The sequence below is a fragment of the Callorhinchus milii genome, unplaced genomic scaffold (genome assembly GCF_018977255.1).
Source record: "Callorhinchus milii isolate IMCB2004 unplaced genomic scaffold, IMCB_Cmil_1.0 Scaffold4, whole genome shotgun sequence".
Taxonomy (NCBI): Eukaryota; Metazoa; Chordata; class Chondrichthyes; order Chimaeriformes; family Callorhinchidae; genus Callorhinchus; species Callorhinchus milii.
The window spans coordinates 75,665,478-75,693,268 of NW_024704745.1; the positions used below are offsets into that span (position 1 = coordinate 75,665,478).

A 27,791-nucleotide genomic window follows, 5' to 3' on the forward strand; every position below is an offset into this window, starting at 1 on the left:
TGGGGGTTAGGATTTAACGCTTTGTTAACTTCATTCAGTCCATGTGTAGATCCTGATTGCCGGAAAATCGAGTTGCATGTGGCTGCAGATCTTGTATTATTGTGATTAATGACTGTAAGATTCGCAGGTGTTTTGGGGATGTGTTGATTTTTATTACAAATTGCTTTCAGACAGAGATGGCCATCGTCTTCGGGGCAAATATTCAGACACGTTACACACTGCTTTTCCTGTGAATCAGTTCGGAAATCCAAGTGAAACGGCTCCATTCTGAATTCATTCAATTTCAGGTGAAAGTCTTCATTAAAATGACTTCTTGTATTCTCGGTGCAATCACTGGAACCTCTCTCCAACCCCTCACCCCTCATCCCCCCACCACCACTCCCACCCATTCAAACAAACGTCTGGGAAACTATTGTATTTCCTGGTCGCCATGAGTTTAAGAAAAGATGGTTATAAACGTTATTAACGTGATTTTATTTGGGCCAATTCAGGGATTGTCAGTGTGGACACAACACTGGACAGATCCGATGCTTTAAAAGCGTAGGCAACTACTTGCAGATGAACACAAAGGGGTCTGGTTTCACTCCCCCTCCCCCAAGTCATCTGTAATTCTGTCGCTAAGGATGACTTCAGCCTCTCCACCTTCCCTTTTCAAAGCCGTTTCCTTATCCCAGGGCGGTAAGGTGCAGTGATAGCAAATGTATAGGAGTGGCGGGGAATTTAGGAAACAGGGCGACGGGTCGATTGATGTCGGACAGTGAGAGGAGGAACTCCCCACAATTCTCCTGATGCTGGCAGTTATTGGAGAAGCTTGTCGGATTAATGACCGTGTTTCTCTGATGAGTGTATCTGTTTCAAAATGATATTGCTTTCACTCAGTTTGTCACAGAACTCGAGACGGGGCATATTTGTAGCCAGGTGACCAACACCTCATCTGGGGGCTATCCCCGGAAATCCGGACGTATGGCGACCCGACTTGGGTGAAATTGCTGGTGCTCACTGCCAATTCTCTTCCGACTTGTTTTCTGATGGACTAAAACTGATCCTGTCAAAGCCTGGAAAGGGGAAGGATAATAATCTCCTAAAATAAAATTGGTCACTCAATCCACGACTGGTTGTGGGACACTGCTGCGCGCAATCGGCTGCCGCCTTTCGCCCACAAAATACGCAGTTAATCCATTTTACAATAAATTCTGTGAAGCGCTTTGAGAAGTCTCAACGACGTGATAAGGCGCTATATCAAATTCAAGGATTATTATTATTTCTGGCAACCCAAACCCCAGACTCTATGATGTCTGATTCCCCAAATTATCTGGGAAGAGTAATACAAGGGAAACATTTGTGTCACGGGAGTTAAACTGGAGCAGGCAGCTCCATCCACCTGCGAAACTCTTGAATTATACATGAGATCAAAGTCACCTTTTAAGCAGACTGAAATTACACCTTGTACCGGTCTGCAATTCTGTTTGTTGCATCTTGTCTTCAAAATTTAAGCAGAATTGTGGAAAATTATGAATTTTTGTCTTAATTTGACAGCGGGTTCTCAAGGAATTGCAGATATCCGGCTTCCAAACTGTGATGACATTTATGAATGTTCCATAATTTTGCATGATTTTCAATTTTAACAATAACGACAACAACAAATTACATTTGTCAGTGCCTTTCACGTCAGCAGGATGTCCGAAGGCGTTGGGCATTCAAGGATTTGCACCCAAGCTGGGGGTTGGGATCAGGAGAGGTGGAGGGCAGGGAGAGTGGAGGCTAGGAGGGATGACCAAAGGTGAGGTTGAAGAGGAGCGTCTTGAGACGGGCCTTGGAGGAGGTGAGGGAGGGGGTGAGGTGAAGGGACTCTGGGATGGAGTTCCAGAGTGTGGGGGAAGAAGGCCTGACCCCCAATGGTGGGATGGGCAGAGCAGAGGACGTGGAGCAAGCCTGAGTCCAGAGAGCGGACAGGTCGTGCAATTTTAAGATTTAATCTGCCCTACAGGTTAAGATGAGGTGGAATTTCAGGCCACCTTTTAGTGACTCACTAACCAGGACTTTAGGGAAATGTCAACAGTGAATCAGTAATAGTACACAGTTCAATATGTGTGGGTGTCACTTGTTAAAAATATCCACACCTCGGTAACAGATCTCTCAACAGCCAATGTCCTCCGGGGTCAAGTTTCAGGCTATTTCTTTTTTAAAACATTGCAAACCGCTAATAGGAGTCCTGTAGCTCAGTGGTTAGAGCACTCGCCTTGCAAGCGAGACACCTGGGTTCAATTCCAGGCAGAGGGCGAAACCTTGGGCAAGTTTCCTTACTCCACACAGAGCCTAATAATAATCCTCCAAAACAAAAATAAATTGGTCATTTTCGATCCACGACTGTGGGATACTGCTGTGCGTAATTGGCTGCCGCGTTCGCCCACAAATATACAGTCAATTCACTTTACAGCATATTCTGTGAAGCGCTTTGAGACGTCTAGAAGATGTGAAAAGCGCTATATCAAATGCAAGGATTGTTATTATAATAGGCAACCAATATATATAAAAGTAAGACTTTTAACACAGGGGAGAGCTGATTATCCTCATTAAATGTGGATGAAAAAAGTATGCACACAACAACAACAACTTGCAACTACATTGCACCCTTCACACAGGATAGCGTCTCAGCACCACAAAGTGGTCGGGTTGAATACGCGGAAGGGAAAGGGTTGAGGGGAAGGTGGCCATAGATATGGTCAAAGAGGTAGGTAAGTCTGAAGAAGGGATAAGTAAAGATAAGGAGGTGACGAGATGGAGGGACAGAAGCAGATGTTCCAGAGTTGTTAGGGGGATTGTGGCATCAGGGGCCACATGTGCGTTTATTGAGCAAAGGAGGCAGGCAGTGGGATAATGAGTATTGACTATAACAACAACAAATTATACTTGTCTCGCACCCTTCATGTTGGAAAGATGTCCCAGAGCACTGGGCAATCAGGAGTTTGGGAAACGACCTGGGAGTTGGGGTGCTTTATAGTCACAAATTGTCTATAGTGCGAAAAAGATTCTTCTATCGGGAGTGATACTGTCACTGTAGAACCACACGGGGTCTAAATTTATTTGTTATTTATTGTTATTTGTGCAACATTTAAGAGTATCCAGAATTTGGCAAATTGTTGAATTCCATCGCACCTTTGAAGCCGATTTTGTGTCAGTCTTAAAAGAAATTTGTAAAAAACTCTGATTTTAAAATAAGGGCCATATTTAAACACGAATGCCCTGAATGCTCTGAATTGCAATGTTAATAAGTAAATTGTGACCTGGGTGGAATTCACCTCGCAAGCGAGAGGACCCGGGTTCGATTCCCGGGTGGGCTGAAACCTTAGGTAAGATTCCTTGCTCCACATGCCTCGGAGTAAGTAGGAACTCAGTTGGTAGTTGATCGGCAGATCGCTCTCCAGTGGTAATAATCCCACTCAATCCACGATTGTTTGTGGGATATAGCTGTGCGCATTTGACTGTGTGTTTTGCCCACAAAATACACAGTCAATCCACTTTACAATATACTGTGGAGTCCCGTAGCTCAGTGGTTAGAGCACTCCCCTAACGGGACCACCATTGTAATTATATTTAGCCAGAAATTCCAGCTCACCTGACCTGATCTCCCACCCTCCCTATTGGTCTGGCTAGCTGGGGTTTTAGTGCATATCCTCTGTGAAGCTCTTTGAGACGTCCTCCTGACGTGAAAGTCGCTGCATTATATGGAAGGAATGTTCATTGAGTAATAATCCTTGCATTTAATATAGGTTCCTTGAACATCGTCGAGACTCCTCAAAGTGTTTATTAATATCATAGTACATCATGTGGTAGTGCAGTAGCTTTAATCATTGCATGGACAACAAAAATAACAATTTAGGTTTAATAATAATAATCCTTGCATTTGATTTAGTGCCTGATCACATCTTCAAGACGTCTCAAAGAATATACTATTAATTGAATTGACTGTATATTTTGTGTTATAACACCTTTCACATCGGGAGGACACCTTAAACCACCTCAATAATTGTGAGGTGAAACCGGGTAGTACTTACAGCATATCCCAGCATGAGCTCGGGAACGCAGCATTTGAGCTTGAAGTTGATGGGACAGTGAATTGGAGCACTGCTGATGCCAACGGGATTCACATGGCCTGATGCACATGCTGTGGGTCTCTCAGCACAGCTGCATTTCTTTTGCTGGAGAAGGAGATTCACAGTGTAATGGCACCATCTCCCAAAAAGGCAGAAGTGTTTGCTTTAGCTATTTGTCACTTCTGGTTTGCATCACCGTGAGCAAGACATATAAATAACTAAAGTTGTGAAATATGGTATGAACTGCGTTTATGCTGTGCTGCATGGCTTGTTATGAGTGTTACAATTTTTTTTTCGAAAATGTCTCATTGAAGTGGATGAAGCCTGACAGTGAGTCATTTGATCATAGGAACTGTCACAGCCAGGGGAAATCCTGTCCTCACATAAGGAGGTGAATTCAGTTTTCTGAAGTTCCTGTTTAATTCTTTTAGTTTTAGTCGTAAAACTACCGTTTTAAGACTTATGATCAGTTATTATTAATTTCTTAAATTACTGCACGTCAGAAGTTATAAATTGACAACCAATAATGTCTTTGGTCTTGAGAGAAGACGTCTCAGGAAGTATCTTATTTAGGTGTATAAAATTTTAAATGAGTTTGAAAAAGTAAACCCAGAACAATAATAATAATCCTTGAATATGATACAGCGCCTTATATCACATCATTGAGACATCTCAAAGCCCTTCACAGGATATACTGTAAAGTGAATTGTCTGTGTATTTTGTGGGCGACAACAAAACTTTAAGATTCACTCAGATAGTAGAATATGAGGACATTGTAAAGGGCAATTTCAGGACAGACACCAAGATGTTTTTCTTTACCTCGGGGGCAATAAATGACTGCAACAGGTTTCCAGGAAGGGTGGTTGAGCCAGTACAACGGACTCATTTAAAAAAACAAGTTTGATGTTCTGATGGGAAGACAGTAGGGTGGGTATTGTTGTTTTTGTGTCCTGGAGGGTGAGATCAGATGGACTTCATCATCCAAACCAATCTTGAGATCTTGTGTCATGAAATGCAAGGATTATTTTTATTATATTGTCCCACGAGGCAGTCTGTGTGCTTGTGACCGATGGGGAGACAGATGAAGTTGACAGTGATGTGGCAGAACGACTCCGGTCCATAGAAAGAGGAAAGTGGGAATGACAGACCCATTCATTCAGCGCAGCTGGTGGCTGGCTCGGATCTGTCATTTGAAGACTTTTACACCCACCCAAGCAGTGATTGCAGGTCCCCCGCACCACCACCCCACCCTCCACAAAAAAAACAGTAAAAAGTATGTTTTAGTTTTCTGAAGTTCCTGTTTGATTTGGTTGTGTTCTTTATAACATTCCTCACCAGATGCAATTATACAGGCCTGTTAGTCCTCTGTGCTTATTACTCTGTCTAAGGAGGAGCTGGTAGATATTTTTGGAGTGTTTAATAAGTAAGTTGTCAAAGTATTTTCTCCCTGGCTCAAAGCCAAATTGTCTCCAACAAAGAAGCTGTCAACAACTGTTGTGCATTTCACACAAAGATTTCTCTGCAATAAATTATAGTAATTCTACAGTCTTTTAGTAACATTTCTTCAACTCCATCGTGATCATAATAATACGCCTTGCATTTGATACAGCGCCTCATCACGTTATTGGATTGACTGTATATTTTGTAGACGAAACAGTCAATTGCATACAGTTGATGGGTATATTTTACATTCAAATCTTGAGATTCAACAACAGGCTTCCATCTGTGCCTCTTACCAGAACAAATGTCACTTTTTCTACTTGTACACAACCCTGGTGAGTTTGCACTAGCTTCCATCTGCCTCCCCTTAAAGTTGCTTAATAATCCTCAATGTTGCAAGCTGCCTTTGTTATAAAGTTTTTCCTTCAAGGTCACTCTATGCTAAACCACACGAGGACCTCTGCTATGGGTTACGGTACAATCTAATCTGTCAATTTGTGAAGGCGTTTTTACCTCTGCTCAGTGCTTCCCTCGGGGTAGGTGGGGGGGGGGCGGGGGAGATGTGCGGGGAGATAGAGGGAAACCATGGATGCACTGATTCACTGCAGTCCAACGATAACAAATTATATAGCGCACTTCACATATGACAGATGACAGATACAAACGTTAAGGGTTTGTATCCGAGCTGGGGGTTGGAATCAAGAGGGTTATTGGATTGAAGGCATGGTCAAAGAGGCAGGTCTTGAGATGGGCCTTGAAGGAGGTGAGGGAGAGGGCAAGGCGAAGGGATTTGGGGTTGGAGTTCCAGAGGGTTGGGGCAGAAAAGCTGAAGGCCTGTCCGCCAATGGTAGAGTGGGCAGGGAGGGGGACATGGAGCAGGCTAGTGCACGTCGAACGGAGGGAGCAGACAGGTATGGTGTTAAGAGCTTGTAGAGGTAGGGAGGAGCTTGACTGTAGAGGAACTGTAAATATGAGGATGAGGATTTGACCCAATGACCCAATGCGTTAAGACTCAAATGCATTGCCATTAGTCAATTGAGGATTGTCCGAAGTGGTATTCACGGAGGGGTAGAAGGCTGGAGAGATGTCACTGGGATTCAAACACAGAATCTTCAAGTCCCCAAACCAGGGCTTAACTGATAGAGCTACCGAGGATACTGTCTGCACACAGGGAATTCACATGTATGAATGAGACATTAAACTGTGTTTGAAGCTATAACAGCTCCTGTTATTAGATGGGATAGAATATCTAAACACACTGATAAATGATCCGGAATGCACTGCCTGAAAGGATAGTAGAAACAATTCAGTAGTTTCTTTCAAGAGAAGGGGAATGAGAATATTTGAATAATAATAAATAATAATAATCCTGGCATTTGATATAGCGCCTTTGAGATGTCTCAAAGCGCTTCACAGGATATACTGTAAAGTGTAGTGACTGTATATTTTGTGACGAAACGTACCAGCCAATTGCGCAAAGCAGTGTCCCACAAACAGTCGTGGATTGAGTGACCAAATTCTTCTTATTTTTTTGGAGAGATGGAGATAGAGAATGGAGGAAGACATAGAGAAAGAGGCTGAGAGAGAGAGAGAGAGGGTGAAGCAGATGGAGACCTGAAAATTCTCCTGGTCTCAGCCCCAAGACCAATTTGGCCTCAAAAATGCAAGTCTGTGCATATTGGGTAGCTCTTTCAAAGAGCCAGCACAGGCACGATGGGCTGAATGACCTCCTTCTGTGCTGTAAGATTCTATGACACTGTAGCTTCCCTTCTACAGAGGCTTGTTTGGGTTGTCAGAGGTTTGTGTCAATATTCAATACAAGGAGTTGGCTGCTGACCACCTGATGCTGATCTGCAGCCATTCTTTTTCCCTTCTCGGCAGGTCTGAATCGCAGCGACCATCAGCAAGATGAAGACAAACACTATTGGCTGCTCATTGTGCTGCTTCCTCGCAGTGAGTACCGTTCTTACAAGCCGTGCATTGTCTCACTGTGGCTTTAAGAGCCTTGCTACATTAGGCCCTGGTATGACAACTGTTGGGGAAAACTGTGATCTTTGACTGAAGGAACTGCAGTTGGAGTGTCAAAACAATGGGACATCTAGAACTTCACACAGTTAGTTGACTCTGTGGCCCATTGTATAGACATTGCAGAGGATACAGTATTAGTTCACACAGTTGATAACCTGGGCTGTATAGCTACAACAACAACAACAACAAGATTCCATTTATAGAGCGCCTTTCACGTCAGGAGGACGTCCCAAGGCGCTGCACAGTTGGGTCATGACCCGAGCAGGGGGAAATGGTCAGGGTGAGGGGAGGGAAGGGAGGGAGAGAGGAGGGGGGAAATGGTCAGGGTGAGGGGAGGGAAGGGAGGGAGCGAGGAGGAGGAAGAGAGTCGAGAGGGGAGCTATAAGGAAAGGCTTGAAATATTGAGCCTGGATGTTGAAGATCCAATGGCGCTACTCAAAAAGAGAAGGGAGTTTCTCCCAGTGGCCTGGCGGATAGTCCTCCAGATAAAGTTCGTCATTTTGGATGAGAACATTTTCTTTTAGTTGTGTATTTGGAGGGTAAAGTGCAAAAAGTGTCATTATAAACTGAGACTATCAGGGTCTTTAAAATTACAGACCAGTAGACAGTAAGAGGGCCTTTGAATATAGGGTTAGTAAAATAATTTGTCCTTTGGATGAGACATTAAACCGAGGTCCCGTCTGCCTGTTCTGGTGGATGTTAAAGATCTCATGCATGGCACTACTCGAAAAGAGAACAGAGTTTTTGTCTCCTGGTGTCCTGGCCAACAATCCCCCAAATAAAAGTGGTCGCTCCTTTAATGGCTGTTTGTGAGACATTGCTGTGCGCAATTGCCTGCCTCATTTGCCCACAAATACACAGTCACTCCATTTCACTATCCTGTGAAGCGCTTTGAGACGTCCTTCTGACATGATAAGGCGCTATTCCAAATGCAAGGATGGTGATTATTATTATTAATAATAATCATCTACGAAGGTGACATTTTCAGACGCTCAGAGAAATGCATTTGGAAAGGGTGCAGAGGGTTAATGGAATGACAGCACTGTTAACTCAGGAACTCGTGCGAGGGAGGTTTGTTAATCCTAGGCCCAAACCCCGACAGGAGCAGTGAGGCTGAATAATTACATGTCACTAACGCTTATGTCTTGTGCTGTGATAGCTGCTGAGCTGGCACAGAGTGAGGACACTGCAGTGCGGGGTGCAGGAGTTTAAGGATAACGGAGATCAATGCGTCCCCTGCATTCACTGCTCTCCAGGACAAGAGCCTGATATGGTAACAACAACATTAACAACAACAACAGCAGCAACACATTGCATTTATATAGCGTCTTTCACGTCAGGACGACGTCCCAAGCCATTGAGTTGCCATTGCACTCAAGCTGGGGGTCGAGTCAAGAGGGGTGGAGGGCAAGTGGTGGTAGAGGTGGGAGGATGACCAAAGGCACGGTCAAAGAAGAGGGCCTTGAAGGAGGTAAGGGAGGCGGCGAGGCGGAGGGGCTCCGGGATGGAGTTCCAGAGGGTGGGGGCAGAAGGCTGAAGGCCCGATCGCTGATTGTGGGGTTCGTAGGGCGGGGGACATGGAGCAGACCAGTGCTCGCCAAGCCGAGGAAGCGGGCAAGTTGATAATGTTTTAGTAGGTCTTAGAGGAAGGGAGGAGCAACACCATGGAGATCTTTGAGGCATAATAGAAAGAGATAGAAGTGTAGATATCAGTTTGGCTCAGTTGGTAGGATTGTTGCCACTGTGTCAGAAGGTTAAGGATTCAAGCCCTTGTATGGACAGGACCAGGAAATTTGTGGAGGTGCCATCCTTTGTATGAGACATTGAAACATAGATGTATCTCCCTGTTCAGGTGGATGTTAAAGATCCCATGACACTATTTGAAGGGATATTTTTTGTCTGGTGTCCTGGCCAATGATCCTCTAGCTTAATTGGTCATTCAAATCATGGCTGTTTGCCTACAGGCCAGTTAATTTACTGCACCATAAATTCTTTACCACATGCTAAGTCTATAAAAATGCAAGTTCTTTCTCTCCGGCACCAGAGATTAAGCTTTAATGCTGTAACAGGAAGAGCCTTTGTTTGACTGTATCACAATGTTGATCTGTGTTTCTTAGGAATGTGGATATGGAAGAGGCTTGACAATGAGCTGCAGAAGATGTGCACCTGGCACCTTTTCGGACACCTATGGCTTGGGATCCTGCAGGCCACACGTGGATTGTGAGGGTTTGAAGAGGACGTTCCTTAGTCTGGGGACAGTGATGGTGGACACAGTGTGCGGCCATTGTTTGCCAGGGTAATTAATCAGCCATTTTCCTTCTTGTAAATTCCCGAGCAATAACTGGGGCAACGAGGCACAAAGCATTTACGCAGCGCTTTTGGAGGTCTGAATGCCATCACGAGACAGGAGACGGCAATCTCACATGGCCTCTGGTCTCCAATCTGCAGCAAATGTTGTTCTGTGCACAGTAAGTAGGATTATCAGTCGATTGGTGGATCCATTTCTAGGGATAATAATCCCTCAGGAAATAATATTGGTCACTCAATCCATGGTTGTTTATGGGACACTGCTGTGTACATTTGGCTGCCTCGTCTTGCTCACAAAATATACAACAATTCACTTCACAATATATTCTGTGAAGCTCTTTGAGACGTCTCAAAGACATGATAAGGCCCTATATCAAATACAAGGATTATTATTATTAACCAGAGGAGACTACACATATGCCCATCCATAGCACATTGAATAGAAAGTACTGGGTGTCTTACTAGGCTTTCAAATACAATGTAATGTAATTGGCTTCAAATTGTCTTTTTATCAAAGTGAAGTCACGGCTCTGCTTAATTAGTGCTATCAATGTAGTATAATTAGTTTAACTGTCTACCGTTGTCAATTATAAGGCGAAGGTTTACTCATCAACCAGTGCTGATTGTGGGTATTTTGTTTTGGTCAGTCGAGTGTCTGACACATTGGGGAAACTTATCACAATGCTTAAGAGTATGCAAACCAGACTGAGAGTGCCACGTATTAATGACCCTACAGATGGAAATTTCCCTGTGTCTGAAATGAAATACCCACTCTCTCCCTGGAGAGCTACTTCCTGCTTACCTTGTAATGAGTGTAGATCGACAAGAGCCAAGACTGGGACTGCAGAATACCCTTTGGGGTACTTCTGATGCCAGCTTCTGAGGAATGTGCACGGATCCACAGGCCATTTTTTAATACTTGCATTGAATACTACAATAGCTTCAACCTCCCGAGTCAAGGACTGAGGCGCACTCCATTCTGGATTTAATAAAAACTAAAAAAAAATGCTGGCTATATTTATAAAATTAAAAATTGTTTCACTAACTTTGTCCTTGTTTTCTCTCACAGGTATTATGTGTCAGATGGATCAGACTCTCATCTGACTGAATGTCTGCTGTGCTCTTCTGCTCCAATGGGAACTACAGAATGTTCAGGTTAGTCTTTTGCTGTGATCATAAGGGAGGGTCAAATGAAGAGGGTCCTTCGTCCCACCTCATCTCACTCTTCCGCAACATCCATCACATCCATTGTCCCATTACGTCCAGGCGGCCTGTTCAGGTGGACGTTAAAGGTCCTGCACTAATTCAAAAAGAGAAAGTAGTTTATCATGTTGTCCTGGACAACCATCCCTCAGAATCACTTTCTTCATTCAGGCTGTTTGCAGGATGTTGCTCTACGCAAATTGGCTGTCACATTTGTCATTACTTCGCAGTAAAATCCTCTGAAGTCCTTTGAGACGTCTCAACAATGTGATAAGGTGCTAAATCAATTCAAGGATGTTGATTATTATTTATTATTAATATTATTATGATTACTACAGCATCCAGCTGTTTCTTAAAGGAGTCCAGCATCTTGGCTAATTTGTGCAAGGCAAGTTTTCACAAACGATAGAGGGATAGATATTTGGACTTGATTTCTGTGAGGAGCAATCAATGCTGCGTCAATGCACACCTTTAAAAAAAATGTGAGTAGAAGAACCTAAAGGACGGGGTGTAAAAATGTCTCTGCAAAGCGCTCCGAGACATTATTCTACGTGGAAGGTGCTATAGAAATTCTGGTGGCTTTTGTTGTTGATGATGAATGATGTGCAGGCAGAACTGCTGGCTGCTCCACTTCGATAAATCTCCCAACCTGCGTCACTGACATCATTGCATCTTTGCCCATTCCTGACGCAGCAAAGTGTGTAAACGCAGAGGATTTCAAGGTTAGAGACAGACATTCCAAGCGCACTGTTAATTACAGGGAAAGGAATAAGAAGACGGTACAAGAGATCAGTGAGCTGCCAGCCACTGCAGCACCGCTCTGTACCACCGAGGTGCTCTCTGTGCCTTGGAAAGCCTGATTTTCACACAGGCTTTAAATTTCAGCAGATGTTTGCTGCAGGTACACGCAGTGAATCTCCCTATACAATGATAGCATTCCTACAGCACAGAAGGCCATTCAGTCCCAACATGGCTGAAAGGCTGTTCATTTACTCCCATTGTCTTTTTTCCCCAAAATATATTTGTTGAAAAGCTATTATAAACACAATGAGAAAAGCACAATGTAAATTGTATTATAATATGGATTCAGTTACCAGTGGGAAACCTACTCTTTTGATAACAATCACAAGAGGTTAAAGTACTGATGATATAAAATGTTAGCTTGGCTAAGTTGATAATACTGTGCAATCCTTCTCTGTCTCTGGGTCAGAAGGTTGTTGGATCAAATCCCATCTCAAGACATTGAGCTCCCAGTCTAGGTTGACTTTCCAGGATGGGGTTGGGTGGAGCTGCATTGTCGGAGATGTTGTGCATGACAGTTTTCAAAAAGAGTAGCGAATGTCTTAATAATAATCCTTGCATTTGATATAGCAAATATAGCAAATATAGCACCTCATCACATTGTCACGATTTCTCAAAGAGCTTCACAGGATACGCTGTAAAGTTGATTCAACTGTATTTTGTGGGTGAAACAGCCAATTGTGCACAGCAATGTCCAATAAATAGCCATGGAGTGAGTGACCAATTTTATTTGGGAGATTTGTTTGCCTGGACACTGGGAGAAACTCCCTTTTCTTTTCGAATAGTGCCTTGGGTTCAATAGCATCCACCTGAACAGGCAGACAGGGCCTTGGTTTAACGCCTCATCCAAAGGATGTCACCTCCGACAATGCGACACCCCCCTCCTTCAGCACTGCTTTGGAGCATCAGCTTAGTCTATGTGATTCCAAGTCTTGACGTGAGGCTTGAACCACAACCTTCTGTTTTACACGCTACCATAGGATGCTACCCTGTGTGAGGGGCGCTATATAATTGGATTTGTTGTTTCTGAGACAAAATTGTAACCATCGAATCAGACTGACACTAAGAGTCTTGGCTAAGAGTCCTCCAGATTAAATCAATTAATTCATGATTTGTGGGACATTATCTTTATCTAAAACTGCGCAATAATTATTGTTTGCCTACCAAATAAACAGTGCTTCAATCCTCTGAAGTGCTTCAGGAAGTCTTACTGACTTGAAAGGCGCTATATCAAATGCAAGGATTATTATTCGTAGTGGTATTGGTATTTGATTACCTGTGAAACACTTTGAGATATTTCAGTGTTACAGGCAAGATTCTAAATGCAAGAATTTTTATTGTTAATAAAGTAGGATAAGCAATAGCGACTTTATTAATGGTGAAATATCACATCATCAGCAATTCAGATCTGCTGTTCTAAATGAAAATTATACTCACTGTTTCCTGCACTGTAACATTATCCCAGAACTCTCCCTACCCCAGGGAAAGGAATTACTTTGTAATATCTCTTACCTGAGAGGAAAAATAATGACAATCCTTGCATTTGGTACAGCGCCTTTAACTTCAGGAGGTCATCTCAAAACACGTCACAGGTTTTACTGTAAAGTGAGGTAACTTTGTAATTTGTAAGCGAATGTGGGAGCCAATTTGCTCCCAGCAATGTCCCATAAACAGCCATTTTATCTGGAGGATTGTTGGCCAGGACACCGGGAGAAACTCCCTTCTTTTTACAAGGTGGGATATTGGTTTTAACACATCAAAAATGCATCACACCTCTCAGCACTGCATTGGAATGTGAGTCTAGACTGTGAGTTCAAAGTGAACCCACAAACTTCTGACTCAGTGCTATCAACTGAGGCAAGCTGACCCCTTTTATCAGTGAAGAATCCTGGTCATAAAGGACTTACTTTTTTGGTCACTTCCTTTTGAGGACTAGATATTGATCTTAATGCGTCTGTTCAATGCGGGAAGCAGAAGAGTTGAGTTAAACTTTGGTTGACCCAGTCTGATGCCACTACACACCTCCATCCCTCTGCCTCACCCTCTCTTTATCTATCATTAAATCCCAACTTAAGACCTACGGTCACCTCCCCTCCCCTATTCTCCATTGCTCAGCATCCAACCCTGCTGCTGTACGGTCCTCCAAGACACTGCCCTGCGTGAAGGGCACTCTGTAAATACAAGTTGTTATTGTCGTTGATGTTACTTCCTGCTTTACACAGTAAGAAGTGCTGAGGGCTCTCCCCAAGCGGAGGCATCAAAATCATCTAACCGCAGCAAGGACGGGACACAGGAGGAAAAGAAGATGAAATACGCTGTGTTTCTCCTGATGCCAGTCTTCTGCGTAATAGGACTGCTGGGGATTCTGGTGTGTAACTTGCTGAAGAAAAAGGGATATCGCTGCACCTCAGAAAAAGATGCCAAGGAGGGGATCGAGCTAGAGACCAAATATGGTACATAGTCTTCTCTCTTGCTTTGGTTTATAATAATATTCCTTGTATTCAATTCTGTGTCAGGTCACATCAGGAGGTCATCTCAAAGTGCTTTACAGGATCTACTGTGAAATGAAGCCCCCGTGTATTTGTAGGCAAACGCTGTAGCATTATTGCGCACAGCAATGGCCCACAAAACAGCCATGGAATGAGTGACTAATTTTATTTGGGGGCTTGTTGGACATGGGATCTTTAATATCCGCCTGAACAGGCAGATGGAACGTTAGTTAATGTCTCATCCAAAGGAGTCATGTTCTCTCAGCGAGAGATAAGGATCACTCAAGGCAATTCAATCACAGACTTGCTAGTGTTTTGACACCAGCGCTTCCTCTTGTGAGATCTGACTGTTTTTTAAATAGCAGAGAAGCAGAGAAAGTCCAAGTTCCCAGTAGCGCTTTCACTATGAAAGCAGTAGTACCCAGTGCGTTGTTCGGGTGGGGGGGAGTGCGGGAAATGTGTAATGTGTTGTGCTAAGAAAATACATTCTCCGTCTGTGTGAAATTGCACAAAAATGGATTGTGGCAACCGAGTAAAAACGGATGGAGGAACAGAGACATTTGATGACAACACTATCTGTTTCCTGGGAACACTCAGCAGGTCAGGCAGCATCTATGAAGAAAGGAAAGTGAGTCAACGTTTCTTCGTCAGAACTGCTGCCTGATCTGCTGAGTGTTCCCAGCGACTCCTGTGTTTGTTTCAGATTTCCAGCATCTGCAGTATTTTGCGTTTTGTCTGTTTCCTGTTATTGTTTGTGAGTGGCAGTGGTTTTACCAGAATAGTGTGTCGATGCTTACTCACATCCCTCCCATTTACAGGCAGGGAATTGGTTGAGGTGGAGGTTGCTCCAGGGAAAGGTATCTACAAAGGGGGAGAATTTGTGACATATGTACGACGTGAGCTTGTTCGCAGCTCTTCAGAACTTTTGTTTCCTGCACAACATTTTTCCTGTAACCTATGGAGGGAAGGACTCATTGTTCCAACAATCTGCACAGATATAGAGTCTCTCATGTAGGATGAACATCTCAAACAACAACAACAAATTAAATTTGTGTAGCGCCTTTCAGGTCGGGAGGACATCCCGAGGCACTGAAACCACTTCGCAAAAATGTTGGGAATCGCTCGGATCCAGAAGGCAAACCCTGCATTTGGATATTAAATAGGTATCGGTCTGTACTGAGTCAGGCTCTGTATCTCAAGATGACCCCCGTTATAAAGCTTTTTTGTTAGAATAGCAAGTTGACATAACGAGGTCCTATGGACCTGTGCAGGACTGTACAATCAGCTTCCTGTACTAGAAACACAGAGGACTTCCAGGGCATCAGGTCGCCGCCGATGTTACTTCCTTCGTGCGGCGCATGTGAGTGACATCAGGCGGCACTTCCTGAGCATGGATAGCGTGCGGGAAATGACATTCGTTTAATGCAGTTTTTTTTTTTAGTAGTTGATATCAAGAATAATAGGTCCTTGCATTTGATACCCTGCATTTCGCCCACAAAATATACAGTCAATTCACATTACAGTATATTCTGTGATGCGCTTTGAGACGACTCGAAGACATGATAAGGCTCTGTATCAAATGCAAGGATTATTATTATTATGGTAAACAGTGCCGTTTTCTAATGCAATGCGCTTTGCTAAATAATTTTTAATAATGATAAACCTTGCATTTGATATAGCATCTTATCATGCTGAAACATCTTGAAAGCACTTCACAGAGTTACAGACCAGATCAACAGTAAAATCTCCTATTCTTGCAGTTACTGGAATCTATTTCCTTCTCGAAAAAGACTCATTATAGCAGGAATATTCCTCTTGGGGAAAGTAGGGGAAAGCCAATAAACTTCTCTCAACCAATTAAGTCATGGATTGTAGAACAGTCCTCACTTTTTTTGTTTGACCTTTGAGAGGCAGAATTGAAAAAAATTTTTAATCACTGTATAAAAAATCCCCCTTGATGTAGTTGTGTTTGACCTTTCTCATGTGAAATGTACAGAGCCTCGTAAGCCTTACACAACACAGTGAACTGCTGACTTTCCATCCACCGTCAACCTAAATGTTTCCTTTTTTTTAACATCATACATTTTTAAACCCCAGCCAATTTGTGAGACTAAATCAAAAGTCGCCCCGAGGGACAGGTAATAAGGAATTCAGTGCTCATCCACACAAACATGTGTGTCTAGTTATTTTAGTCCCTATTGTTTCCGTCTTATCCATTTCTAGTTCAGCGTCTCTCAACAAAAAGATGCGTCAGCAAGTCGGGAGCAGTAGATATTTAGCCTCCCTATTCAATGGGATCAAAGCTCAATGGTTTCTGCTATTTGATGGAGATGTGTTATAATATCCTAATGCACTATCTATAGCAGAGTGAACCCCTTGATAAAATTGCCATTGCCATCCATTCTTAAACTCTTTTCCTTAATCCCATTCTTAACTCATTCTTAACCCCCCCTTTAATTCCTTCCACCTGCGATACTTTCTTGCATTTGATACAGTGCTTTTCATGTCTCAAAGTGCTTCGCACGATTTTACTATGAAGTTGGAGTGGTTGTGTTTTGTAGGAGAATATCAATGGGTGAAAATCATCCCTTCTATGTGATTTTTAAAATGACATCTCTATAACAATAATTCCTTCGACAATTCTCTGCTAAATATTTTTTTACAATGATAATCCTGGCATTTGATATGGCGTCTTATCACACAGAAACATCTCGAAGCACTTCACAGAGTTCAATACCAGTAAAATCTCCTATTCTTGTTGTGACTTGAATCAATTTCCTTCTAGAAAAAAGAGTTGTTAGGGCAAGAATATTCTAATTGGCCTGTTACATAACCAAGGAAATCATACAAAAAAAAAGGGAAGTGGGCAAACCAGTTCTTGGAATCGAGGTGTTTTGTGTAATATTTAATGTCAAATCTTCCGTAAATAAAATCTATCCCCTTCCCCACCTTTGCCTGAAGATCTACGATGTTCAACCCAGGTTGACAGCTTTGGTAATTCTCTGTTACTTTATTCTTTTCCAGTAGTTACTGTCAACTAATGACCTGGTTTACAAGTCAAAACCCCAGGATTACAAAACAAGCTTCGTTTCTGGCCCAAGAATGCTTGACGCAATGTGGAAAATATTGCACTCCTGCCATGCCTTACGTTTTTACTTTTGTTTGTTTGTCTTTGGTAACACTTCCTTGGATCTCAGTGGATTGATTTCCAATGATAACAAGGATTTATGAAGCATTTGTAAACAAAGCCTGGCTAACTGCAGAATTATTAGTTTATTAATGATTGTATTGATATAAATCATATTAATATATTATGAATTATTGCACATTCATTATATTAATTGATTATAATAATGAATTAAATTAATTTATCAAAAACGTGATAAGGCGTTATATCAAATGCAAGGATTATTATTATTCTGTGGAACTAACATGAGGGTCAAAGTATGGCTTCTATTTTTGGGTTCGAAAAGCAATCAGTCAGCAAAAGAGCGGTGTTCCTAGTTTAAAAAAAACTTTTTGTGACGGAAAAGAGAATTTAGGAAAACCTACTTCATGCAGAGGCCAGTGAATGCGAAACTCGCTGGAGTATAAACACCATCATGAACTGGTTGGGCCGAATGGTTTGTTTCCCTGTTGCACACTCTGTAAATCTATCTAAGGTGGTAACCAGAGGGTACAAATTTAAGATTTATTATCAAAATGACTAAGAGAGATGTTAGAGTCCTTTTTAGATGCAGAGAGTTGGTTATAAGAGCATTGAGCGCCCCACAAAAGGGGTGGTGGAAGGTGAATCCAACATGGCTTTCAAAAGGAAATTAGACAAATATCTGGAAAGGAACAATATCAAAGGGTATAGAGAAAGGAGCAGGATAACAACTACAACGTTTCATTTGTATAGCGCCTCTGCTTGCATTTTATATAGCGTCTTAATAATAATAATAATAATCCTTGCATTTGATATAGAGCCTTTAGGAGTTGTGTAGCTCAGTGGTTAGAGCACTCGCTTTTCACACAGTGAATCACAGCTTCTTCTAACATGGAAGCTGCTACATCAAATGCAGTGTTTGAAATAGTTTATAGCATTTCACTAAAAAAAATTGGATTCTAGTTAGAACTTGGGTTCTAATAAACATTGTAGAGTCCTGTAGCTCAGTGGTTAGAGCACTCGCAAGCGAGAAACCTGGATTCAATTCCTGGCAGAGGGCGAAACCTTGCGCAAGTTTCCTTACTCCACACCCCTGATAGTAATCCATCAAGAAAAAAAACAATATTGAAATTGGTCGCTTCAATCCACGACTGCTTGTGGGACACTGCTGTGCGGCCGCGTTTCGCCCACAAATATACAGTCGATTCACTTTACGGTATATTCTGTGAAGCGCTTTGAGAGGTCTGGAAGAGGTGAAAAGCGCTACATCAAATGCAAGGATTATTTATTTATTATCACGTCGTCTCAAACTACTTCACAGCATGTACTGTAAAGTGGACTATGTATTTTGGGGGTGAAACGCAGCAGACAGTCTGTGCACAGCAATGTCCCACAAAAAAGCAAAGGAGTGAGTGACGAATTAGCGCCATTGGATCTTTAACATCCACCTGAACAGGCAGACGGGACCTTGGTTTAATGTCTGATCCGAAGCACTTTCGTGTTGGGAGGGTGTCAAAGTCCTTCACAGAATTCACTGTAAATTTCAGCGAACGTTTGTATGCAAACACGATAGCCAATTTGCATACAGCAATGTCCCGCAAACAGCCAGGAAGCGAGATCTTTCTTACATTCTTGGTGCTGTGTCAAAGGCAAGATTTATGGTTGTTATTTCCTGCTGGCTGTAAAAGTAAAGTTGACAGTGACGGTAAATCTCACCCTGTTGGTTCCTTTACCGCACTTCACCACAGCACAAGTGTCAGACAGCAGAGCTCCACCAAAACAAATGCCACATCAGCTCTTTGATGGGTCAGTGGGTGTGTGAGCATTGTCTGGTGAAATGCTGAGGTACCGTAGAACAGGAAAGTCCTGGGATCAAACACTGGTCTGTGCTGAGTTAGCTGAGCTCATCCAGGACAACTGTTATTGCAGGACATTGAGCTAGGAAGTGGGAAAAGGATCATTTAGGATTCAACATATGTCACTATCCACTGATGAGGTCAAAGTCCCATAACCTTCTGACACAGAGGCCAGTGCTACCGACTGAGCCTCACTGACACATATTTTATTAATGTAATGCATTGAAAGTAATAAAAATATGACAAGTAGGTGTCTGATGTGATAGTGCGTAAATGCTGCGACAGAGAGAGACACAGATCAGTCAGGGTTTTGGTTTCATCCTGTGATAAGAACAGCAGCAGCAGCGGAATGGAATACATCAACCAGTTTTAACATCGTCAAGCTACACACAAGAGCGTTCAGATATTTATAGGGTAGTGGAAAACCTACTGGGAGATAATGAGTCATCCTGTGTAGCAGATCCATTTGTCACTGCTTTGCCATTCTCCAGGGTATTGTGCTGTTACCTTTGCAGTGTAATGAGAAACTCGTGATGGTGTACTGTTCTGGGACAAGGTCACTTGATGTTAAAATCTAGCAAAGGATCGCACCAACTTGGTGCTACATAACTGACAATTTGTATTGTACTGTATTGCTTGTATGGCTCCCTCTCAGAAAAAGAACTATAGAAAATATTTGTTCACAATTGCAGTCACTTGTGATGCACTTTGAGATGTTTTGACGCTATGTCAAATGTGTAGATTATCATATTATAAACTCCAACTCAGCATGGCACGAAGGTCGCTATATATTATTATTGTGCGCTTTAAATGCCATTGATATCACTTCCTGTGTAGAGTGACATAAGTGGCACTTCCTGTGTTTAGAGAGGGTGCATTATATGCAGGAAGTAATGTCAGCGGCACTTCCTGTGCATGTTCAATATGCGCAGGAAGTGGCTGGTTTGCGCCAAAGTGCATTGCAGGTCAGCTTTTAGACCGGCGTAACATACACATGCGCGAGAACAGGGTCGGCCTCTGGTTTCTTATCCAGCACCTTCAACAGACCAGTAGAAAATGATCCTAATCTTCAGTAGTGTCTATGACTAGCTACACACACAATGCTAACTTATCTTCGCCTTTTGGATGATGATTGACCTCCTATGGTTTTCTTTTCTCTTGTGTTCTCTTTTCCTAAAAATAATGAGGCAACATGGTTGGCAAACCATGCGGCTTTGGGATCTTGTAATTCTCAATTTGTCGTTTGGCAATTCTCAGTCTGACCTTTCCCCCCACCCTCATCTTTAACGTAATGGGTAGGTCTGAAACTGGCTCCAAAATTATGAAGCTGTTGAGCGCAGAGAGGGATTCAGCTGAGCCAGTGTTCTGTGAAGCTTTGACTCCATTGGAGAGATGCAAAGCATTGGGTTGGCTTCAAGACAGTGTGGATTTTCCCATTCAAGCACCACTCCCACCAACCCAACAATGTAGATTTATATGTAACAACAGACATCGTAAAGTGCTTCACGGGATTTTTTGCTGTAAAGTGTAGAGGAAAGCACTTGTATTATGTTAAAGATGCCATGGCATTTTTCAAAAAGAGAAGGGAGTTTCTCCCGGTGTCCTGGCCAACAATCTCCCAGAAAAAATTGGTCACTCACTTCATGATTGTTTCAGGGGATATTGCTGTGTGCAACTTGGCTGCGGAGTTCACCTACAAAACACACAATCACTACACTTTATAGAACATCCTGCAACGTGCTTCACAGGTACCAAAAAAAGTACCAAATGGAAGGATTATTATTATTATTACTAAAAAGGTTCTTGTTTTTCACCACCAGACAGTAGCGGAGGTCCCTTCAGAACAGATGAGGCCAATGAGGATACAATCGGTGTTCTGATCAAGCTGATCACAGAGAAGAAAGGTGCTGATCTTTCCATTTCTTTTAATAGCACCTTTGGTTAATTGAATATTTAGAATGAGATGTCTTGCATTGAAGGTGGTATGTCAATCTGGCTCAGTCGGTAGTGCTCCCACCTCTGAAGCATGAAAGTTGTGAGTTCAAGTCCTACATCAGGTCTTTGAGGTCCATATAGTCAGGGCCAGTGGTGGCCTACGAGCCATCAAGAAGCTCCCCCTGATCATTTGCACGAGTCTAGGTAACTCTGTTCGATCAGAATCAGTAGTCAAGGCCGGTCTCAAGATCCTTCTCTTCGATCGTGCCTTTGGTCGCCCTCCCAACTCTCTGCCTTCCCTCACCCTTCACCACCCCTCCCCCTAAGACTCGCGTGTTTCCAGTTTTATCTTGATTGACTGACAGTGTTCAAACTCAGTTTGAAGGTCAATGACTTTTTTTCCCCCACTTATCACAGAAAATGCTGCCGCCCTGCAGGAAATGCTGAGGGAGCACGAAATGAAGGAAGCAGTCATCAAAAGCAATGCGGTGGAAAAGTAAGTCCGGCTGTCCTTTAATGATGGGCTTCAGACTTATGGGATTGCTGCAAAAGGCAGTAAAATGGTCTCTTAAATGAATCCAATGCCCTGCCTTCTGCAACTTTTCCCTGCGACTGGTTCCAGCTGTCAATTATCCTCTGTGTCAGAAATAGTTTCACAGACTTGTGAGCTCTTGCCCCATTGCCTTGCCCTGATATGTGAGTGTCTGTATGTGTGTGTCTGTTGGAGGCACCATTCTTTCACAACTTGGTAAGTCAGATGAGATCAAGACCCCGATTACCTGTTTAGGTGGAAGTTAAAGATCCCATGGATCCAGTTGAAAAGAGAAGGAGAGTTTCTCCTAGTGTACTGGCCAACAATCACACAGATAAAATTGATCGTTCACTTCATGTCTGTGTGTGGGACATGCCTATGTGCATATTGGCTGCCATGTTCACCTAAACATGCAGCCACTGAACTTCATAGCATAAATCCGGTGAAGCGCTTTGAGATGGCCTCCTGACGCGAAAGGCACTGTATCAAAATGCAAAGGATTATTACATTCAGCTCAGACTGATTGAGGTCAAAATGTCTTTTATCTGTGAGTTGTCAGTTCTGCTTGAGATGAGGTTGGCTCAACTGGATCTGGGGACAAAATAATTTAGATGGTAATGGAAACAACTGAGCATATTTGGACAGAGTGTGTGTGTGTGTGTGAGTGTGTGTGGTGAGCGGGGAGAGTAGGAAAGGTCATTATTATTTCATTCAACCTCCAAAGGGGTGATGGATACCATTAATAATAATAATAATGTGAACAGAATGAGCAAGAATTTCATTTCCAAGCGCTTGACAACAACACATTACATTTGTATTGCGCCTTTCAAGTCGGAGGACATCCCAATATATACACGGGACCGAACTGCGCAACGTAAACTCCAGTACTGCAGTTTGCTAAGCATAAAATTCACACCCTCCCCCACCCAAAAAAAAAATAATATATTTTTTGCGTAGCAGAAAAACGTTAGCGGAGGGGGCTCAGGAATGCATTGGTTCGAAATTCACTCGACTCCCCTCTGTGTGAGCTGTGTGACCAGAATAATCTGTCAGAGCAGGTGATCAGTGGCATCCCTTGTGTGTGTACAGCGCCTGACGTGACTATGGCAACACAGCTGTGGAACTCGCTCCTTTCTCGAGCGACATGAAAAGGTACTTGGGTGGAAACAGCAGCCTCGTTCGGTCACGTGTGTATATCACGGCCTTGGATACATAAGCTTTTAACTCAGGGAAGTGGAGCTGTGTGCCCCAGTCATCCACCCAGTGAATGGAGACCTCGCAACACAATACAGGAGTCTTGTACCTCAGTACTTAGAGCTCTCACCTTGCAAGTGAAAGGACCACAAGGTTCGATTCCCAGGCAGGGTGATACTTTAGCCAAGTTTCCTTACTCCACGTGCCTCTGTTTACCCAGGAGTCAGTAGGAACCCGATTAGTTAGTCGATTGGTGGATCGCTTTCCGGGGGTAATAATCCCTTAAAAAAAAGTTGTTAATTTGGTCACTCATTCCACAACACTGGGACACTGCTGTGCGCAATTGGCTGCCGCGTTTCGCCCACAAAATATACAGTCATTCACTTTAAAAATATATTCTGTGAAGCACTTTGAGACATCTCGAAGACGTGATAAGGCGCTATATCAAATGCAAGGATCAATATTATTATAAAACTGTGTAGTTCAACAAAAAGGAAGCATCAGCCACTTCTGCATTGCCGTGGGAACAGCAAACGTCAAAGCATCTCACAGGATTTTTACTGTAATAAGTAATGGCAAGCATGGAGAAAAACACACACCATACACACATTTACACACACACCATACACACATTTACACACACACCATATACACCCTCATACAGACATACCAACACACACACACACACACACCATATACATACTCACTCACACACTCACTCACAAATCCACACATACATACCATACACACACATGTCATATGCACCTACACACGAGCGCAAAGCATACACACACACACATACACCATCAGAGACAGAGATCAAAGCATCAACTGTGTGAAAAACCTTGGCTGTTCTATTTTTAGTCGATCAATCTGTCTGGAGGTTAATCGGCAAACAGCATTGACAGTGTTTAGGTGGGGGGGGGTGGGGGGGAATAGCTTCCTATCTGCAGCATAATCTTGGTGCAGAGACATCACAGATGATTTGAGGAGAGTGGAAATTCTCTCACAGAGCTGGCTGGCAGCCAGTTGTGTAATTAGCCCAGGCCCTCGCTCACTGCTCGGGCGAAGCGGAGCTGGGAGGACGGCAGCTTTGATAGATTCTATCTCCATGGTTCGCAATGATTTATTGGGTATTCGGATAGGAAACAAAGCGGGTGGCAGACTCTCACTGCCCCTGAGCTCTGGGCCCTTCATTTAGAGGAGGGTTTGGGTGGTTTTATCCCAGCCAGCGTAACCACAGCAATCGCTATTAGCATTTAATAATTATAATCCTTGCATCTGATATGGCACCTTATCACATCGTCGAGACTTCTTCTCAAAGTGCTTCACCGAATATGCAGTAAAGGGGATCAACTGTATCTTTTGGTGGGCAAAACACACACACGCACACATACCAATACACAGACACACACCGTCCACAAAATTCTATGTGCGAGCCCTTTGCCTCCAGAGATCCTCTTCCCTGTTCACGTTCTCTTCCTCTCAGCTCCCTCCCCCTTTGTCTGGGGACATTTCGCAATGACGTACATTCTGCATCAATAACATACAGCGGGGGTGGGGGGGGAGAATCATAGAGTTACATAGCGTGAAACAAGCCGTTTGGTTTAACTGGTCCATGCCAGTCTTGCCAGAACCCCCCACCTCCCCCATTCCTCTCTCTTTTATTCATACACAGTCACTACACTTAACAGGAACTTCTGCAAAGTGCTTTGAGACGTTTTGGAGTGATAAGGTGCTGGATGAAATGCCAGGATTATTATTATCGTTCCAGAATACCTCCGTATAACCTTCCTATTACAGCATCCAACTGTTTCTTAAGTACATCTGGGGTGTGTTGTGGGGGAGTGTGGAGGGAGCAGCTGATGATCGTTCTTTCATCGTCTCTCCACTGACAAACACTAACAGATTTCTCCTCCCTTCCCCCTCCAGGTTCGTGCCATTGCTGTCCATTCCCAAACTGTGTAAACACCATCACCTTCACACCGTGCAGACGTCCTCCCTGCAGACGGGGTCCAGCTGCATGAGGTGCAATCAGAAGAAGTGGCCGGACCTGCTACTGACTAAAGCTGCCAAACCCTCAGCCAGAGCGAGCAGACCTGGCGAGTACACCATCCTCTCTGTGGGCAGGTAAGCAGCTCACTGCACTGCGCTCCGCAACTTTGCAGGAGAATTTTATACAGGTCCAGGGTGAACGCATTACCCAGTGATGGTTCAGATACACTGAAATAAAAACATTATAGCACCTGCTAACTCTGCAAGCCAAAACTCTAAGGGGTAGGCTGGTTCCAGCTGGACAAACAGTGGGAAAGCTTGCTGTGCTGGACTAACCCAAACCCCAAGATGGAATCTTCGATCTTAAAATCTAACGTCAAGATTTTCAGAGGTTGTCAATGTTGTGACGACTATGAACTTCATTTGCTATCGAGGAACAGCAATACTTTGTGTACATATTACGGCCAGCTCATGATTTAGGGTCTTTGAGCAGTGAGTTTCACTGATCCAGAATTTTCACTTCCTTCTCCTTGTTAACAACAGATTCCGTGTTGCCCGGATTCCTGAGCAAAGGCAGAGCCTGAATGAATCAGAAAGCCAGTCTTTGGCAAGTGAAAGCCCGGCTACCCAGAATGAGCCTGAGGGGCAGAAACCTCCGCCTGACACCGTCTCTCCAACCCGCACGAAAGACATTGCTTAACATCTGCAGAAAGCAAACAAGAGGTAAGAACATAAGAATTTGGTAGACGAAAGAAGATCAAGGTCCATCCAGTTCACCTTCCGCCATCCTGGCAGTCGCAAAGTATATTGTATCCCAAGATATTATTTTCTTGCAGAAATCTATCTAATTTGTTCCCGAAAGAATTAAGACTTTCTGCTTCCACCATCTCCCGAGGGAGCCTGTTTCTACTCACTCACTGAAATAGTGTTTCCACAGATTTGTTCTGAATTTACCTGCCTTCAATCACAGGCCGTGTCCTCTGGTTCTACTGTTCAGTACAAGATAAAACAGCTTATCATGGTCTACAATATCTATTCCCTTCAGAATAGTAAAGACCATAATCATATCGTCCCTCAACCTTCTTGTCTCCAGCGTGAACATGCGCAAGGTGCGAGCCAAGATATTGGTGGAGTGTGCCCTCATGGTTCATTCAGTGCTAAATTCACTGCTAGGTTCCTATGATAAATAATGATAATGATAATCCTTGTGTTTGATTGAGACGTCTCAAAGCGCTTCACAGAATATATTGCAAAGTGGATTGACTGTATATTTTGTGGGCGAAATGTGGCAGCCAATTGCACACAGCAGTGTCCCACAAACAGTCGTGGATTGAGTGACCAAATTATTATTATTATTACTTATCTTGTCAAACCTTTGTCTTTCGTTCAAACAGATCTGACTGAATCTGCCAAAAAGGGCGCCGTAGGCAATTTGTGAGGTATTCGGTGTTTGAGCTGAGCTGAAGGCAGTCACTGTACAGAGTGGAATAAGGAGCAGTGCTTTTAAAACAAAAACTCGCGAATATTCTACATCGTCTCCAGAAAAACTAGAGGAAACGGGGTTCTCTGGCGTGCTCGCGAGGAGCGCCATCACGTTCACTTTTTTTGAAGCTGAGTTTTGAGGAACAAAGTATGTTTACAGACGAACGTGTGGATTATGCTGCGGGGATCAGGAACAGGTCCCCGCTTCCGTTAGATTACATGCTGCTCCGTGTCGCATAATTTTTTCTAAAAAAATTAATGTCACACATAAGAAAACATTACAACCTTTTGAGAACCTGTATTCAAAGCTGTGGTTTCCAGTTTGTTGCCATTCACCCACCCACCCACTCGCACAAACCCTCACACACACTGCACGCTCCTGACATTTGCGAAAAGTGCACTTTTGGATATTAACATAGGAAATTAGGAAATGCTAGTTGAAAAAAGACCAAGGTGCATCTAATCCGTCTTCTACCATCTTGGTAGTCGCCTGCTACAATAATGGAGATGTTGGCAGCAATTAATTCTGTATAGACAACAGGGTGGAAAGCTTTGGGAACCTTAGATCCAAAGTTGCCTGGTTCTTCCAAATTACACTCGCCATGTCTCAAATTATTCATATACTGTATCCCAAAATATTATTTTCTAACGGAAATCTATCTAATTTGTATTTAAATGAATCAAAATTTTCTGCTTCCACCGTCTCCCTTGGGAGCCTGTGCCATAGAATTACCGCTCGCTCGCTGAAATAGTGGTTCCGCAGATTAGTTTTGAATTTGCCCCCGTTCAATCGCAGGCTGTGTCCTCTGGCTCCACCGTTCTGGACAAGATGAAACAGAAAGATGAAAAGAATATTTCCTTTTGAACATTTTTCTGCTTGAATCTGTAAGAGCAAGTGAAGAGTTCTTGTGATGCCAGGGAGAGTAATTTACCCCTCAGCACTCAGTGTGCCATGTGAAAAGGACCGAGTGTTAATGTTTTGTACAAACCTTAACTTATGTTACACGGCTCAATTCTGTACACGGGAAGACCCAGTAGGATGGGTATTCAGGATGGATGAAATTCATCCGAATCTCCCTTCGTGATATTTTTCTGGTGTCTTGACCAACACTTCTCTGGAAAAATTATTATTAATAATAACAGTAATATTCCTTGCATTTGGTAGTGCATTATTCACGCCAGAAGGCTGCCGCAAAGAGCGTCACAAGATTTTACTGTAAACACTTTGTAGATCAGCCTCTAATTTGCACACAGCAATGTCCCACAGCAAAAGCCATGAAGTGAGCG

General features: G+C 43.2%; 1 protein-coding gene across 1 annotated transcript; it reads left to right on the forward strand.

Annotated features, from left to right (window-relative positions):
* Positions 1-27,047, forward strand: relt (RELT TNF receptor). The gene is made up of 11 exons (XM_007891193.2): positions 1-287; positions 7,416-7,487; positions 8,722-8,835; positions 9,680-9,858; positions 10,939-11,024; positions 14,096-14,326; positions 21,187-21,270; positions 21,719-21,797; positions 24,960-25,157; positions 25,566-25,745; positions 26,417-27,047. Exons 2-10 carry the CDS (start codon positions 7,443-7,445, stop codon positions 25,720-25,722), a joined length of 1,173 nt encoding a protein of 390 aa, XP_007889384.2. The 5' UTR covers positions 1-287; positions 7,416-7,442; the 3' UTR covers positions 25,723-25,745; positions 26,417-27,047.
* The last annotated feature ends 744 nt before the right edge of the window (positions 27,048-27,791 follow it).

Excerpts from the sequence above, each read along its gene's own strand:
- relt (XM_007891193.2), top strand. The coding sequence starts at position 7,443 with ATGAAGACAAACACTATTGGCTGCTCATTGTGCTGCTTCCTCGCA. Across the intron at positions 9,859-10,938 it reads TGCGGCCATTGTTTGCCAGG|GTATTATGTGTCAGATGGAT; the intron begins GTAATTAATCAG and ends TTTCTCTCACAG. Across the intron at positions 25,158-25,565 it reads ACCATCCTCTCTGTGGGCAG|ATTCCGTGTTGCCCGGATTC; the intron begins GTAAGCAGCTCA and ends TGTTAACAACAG.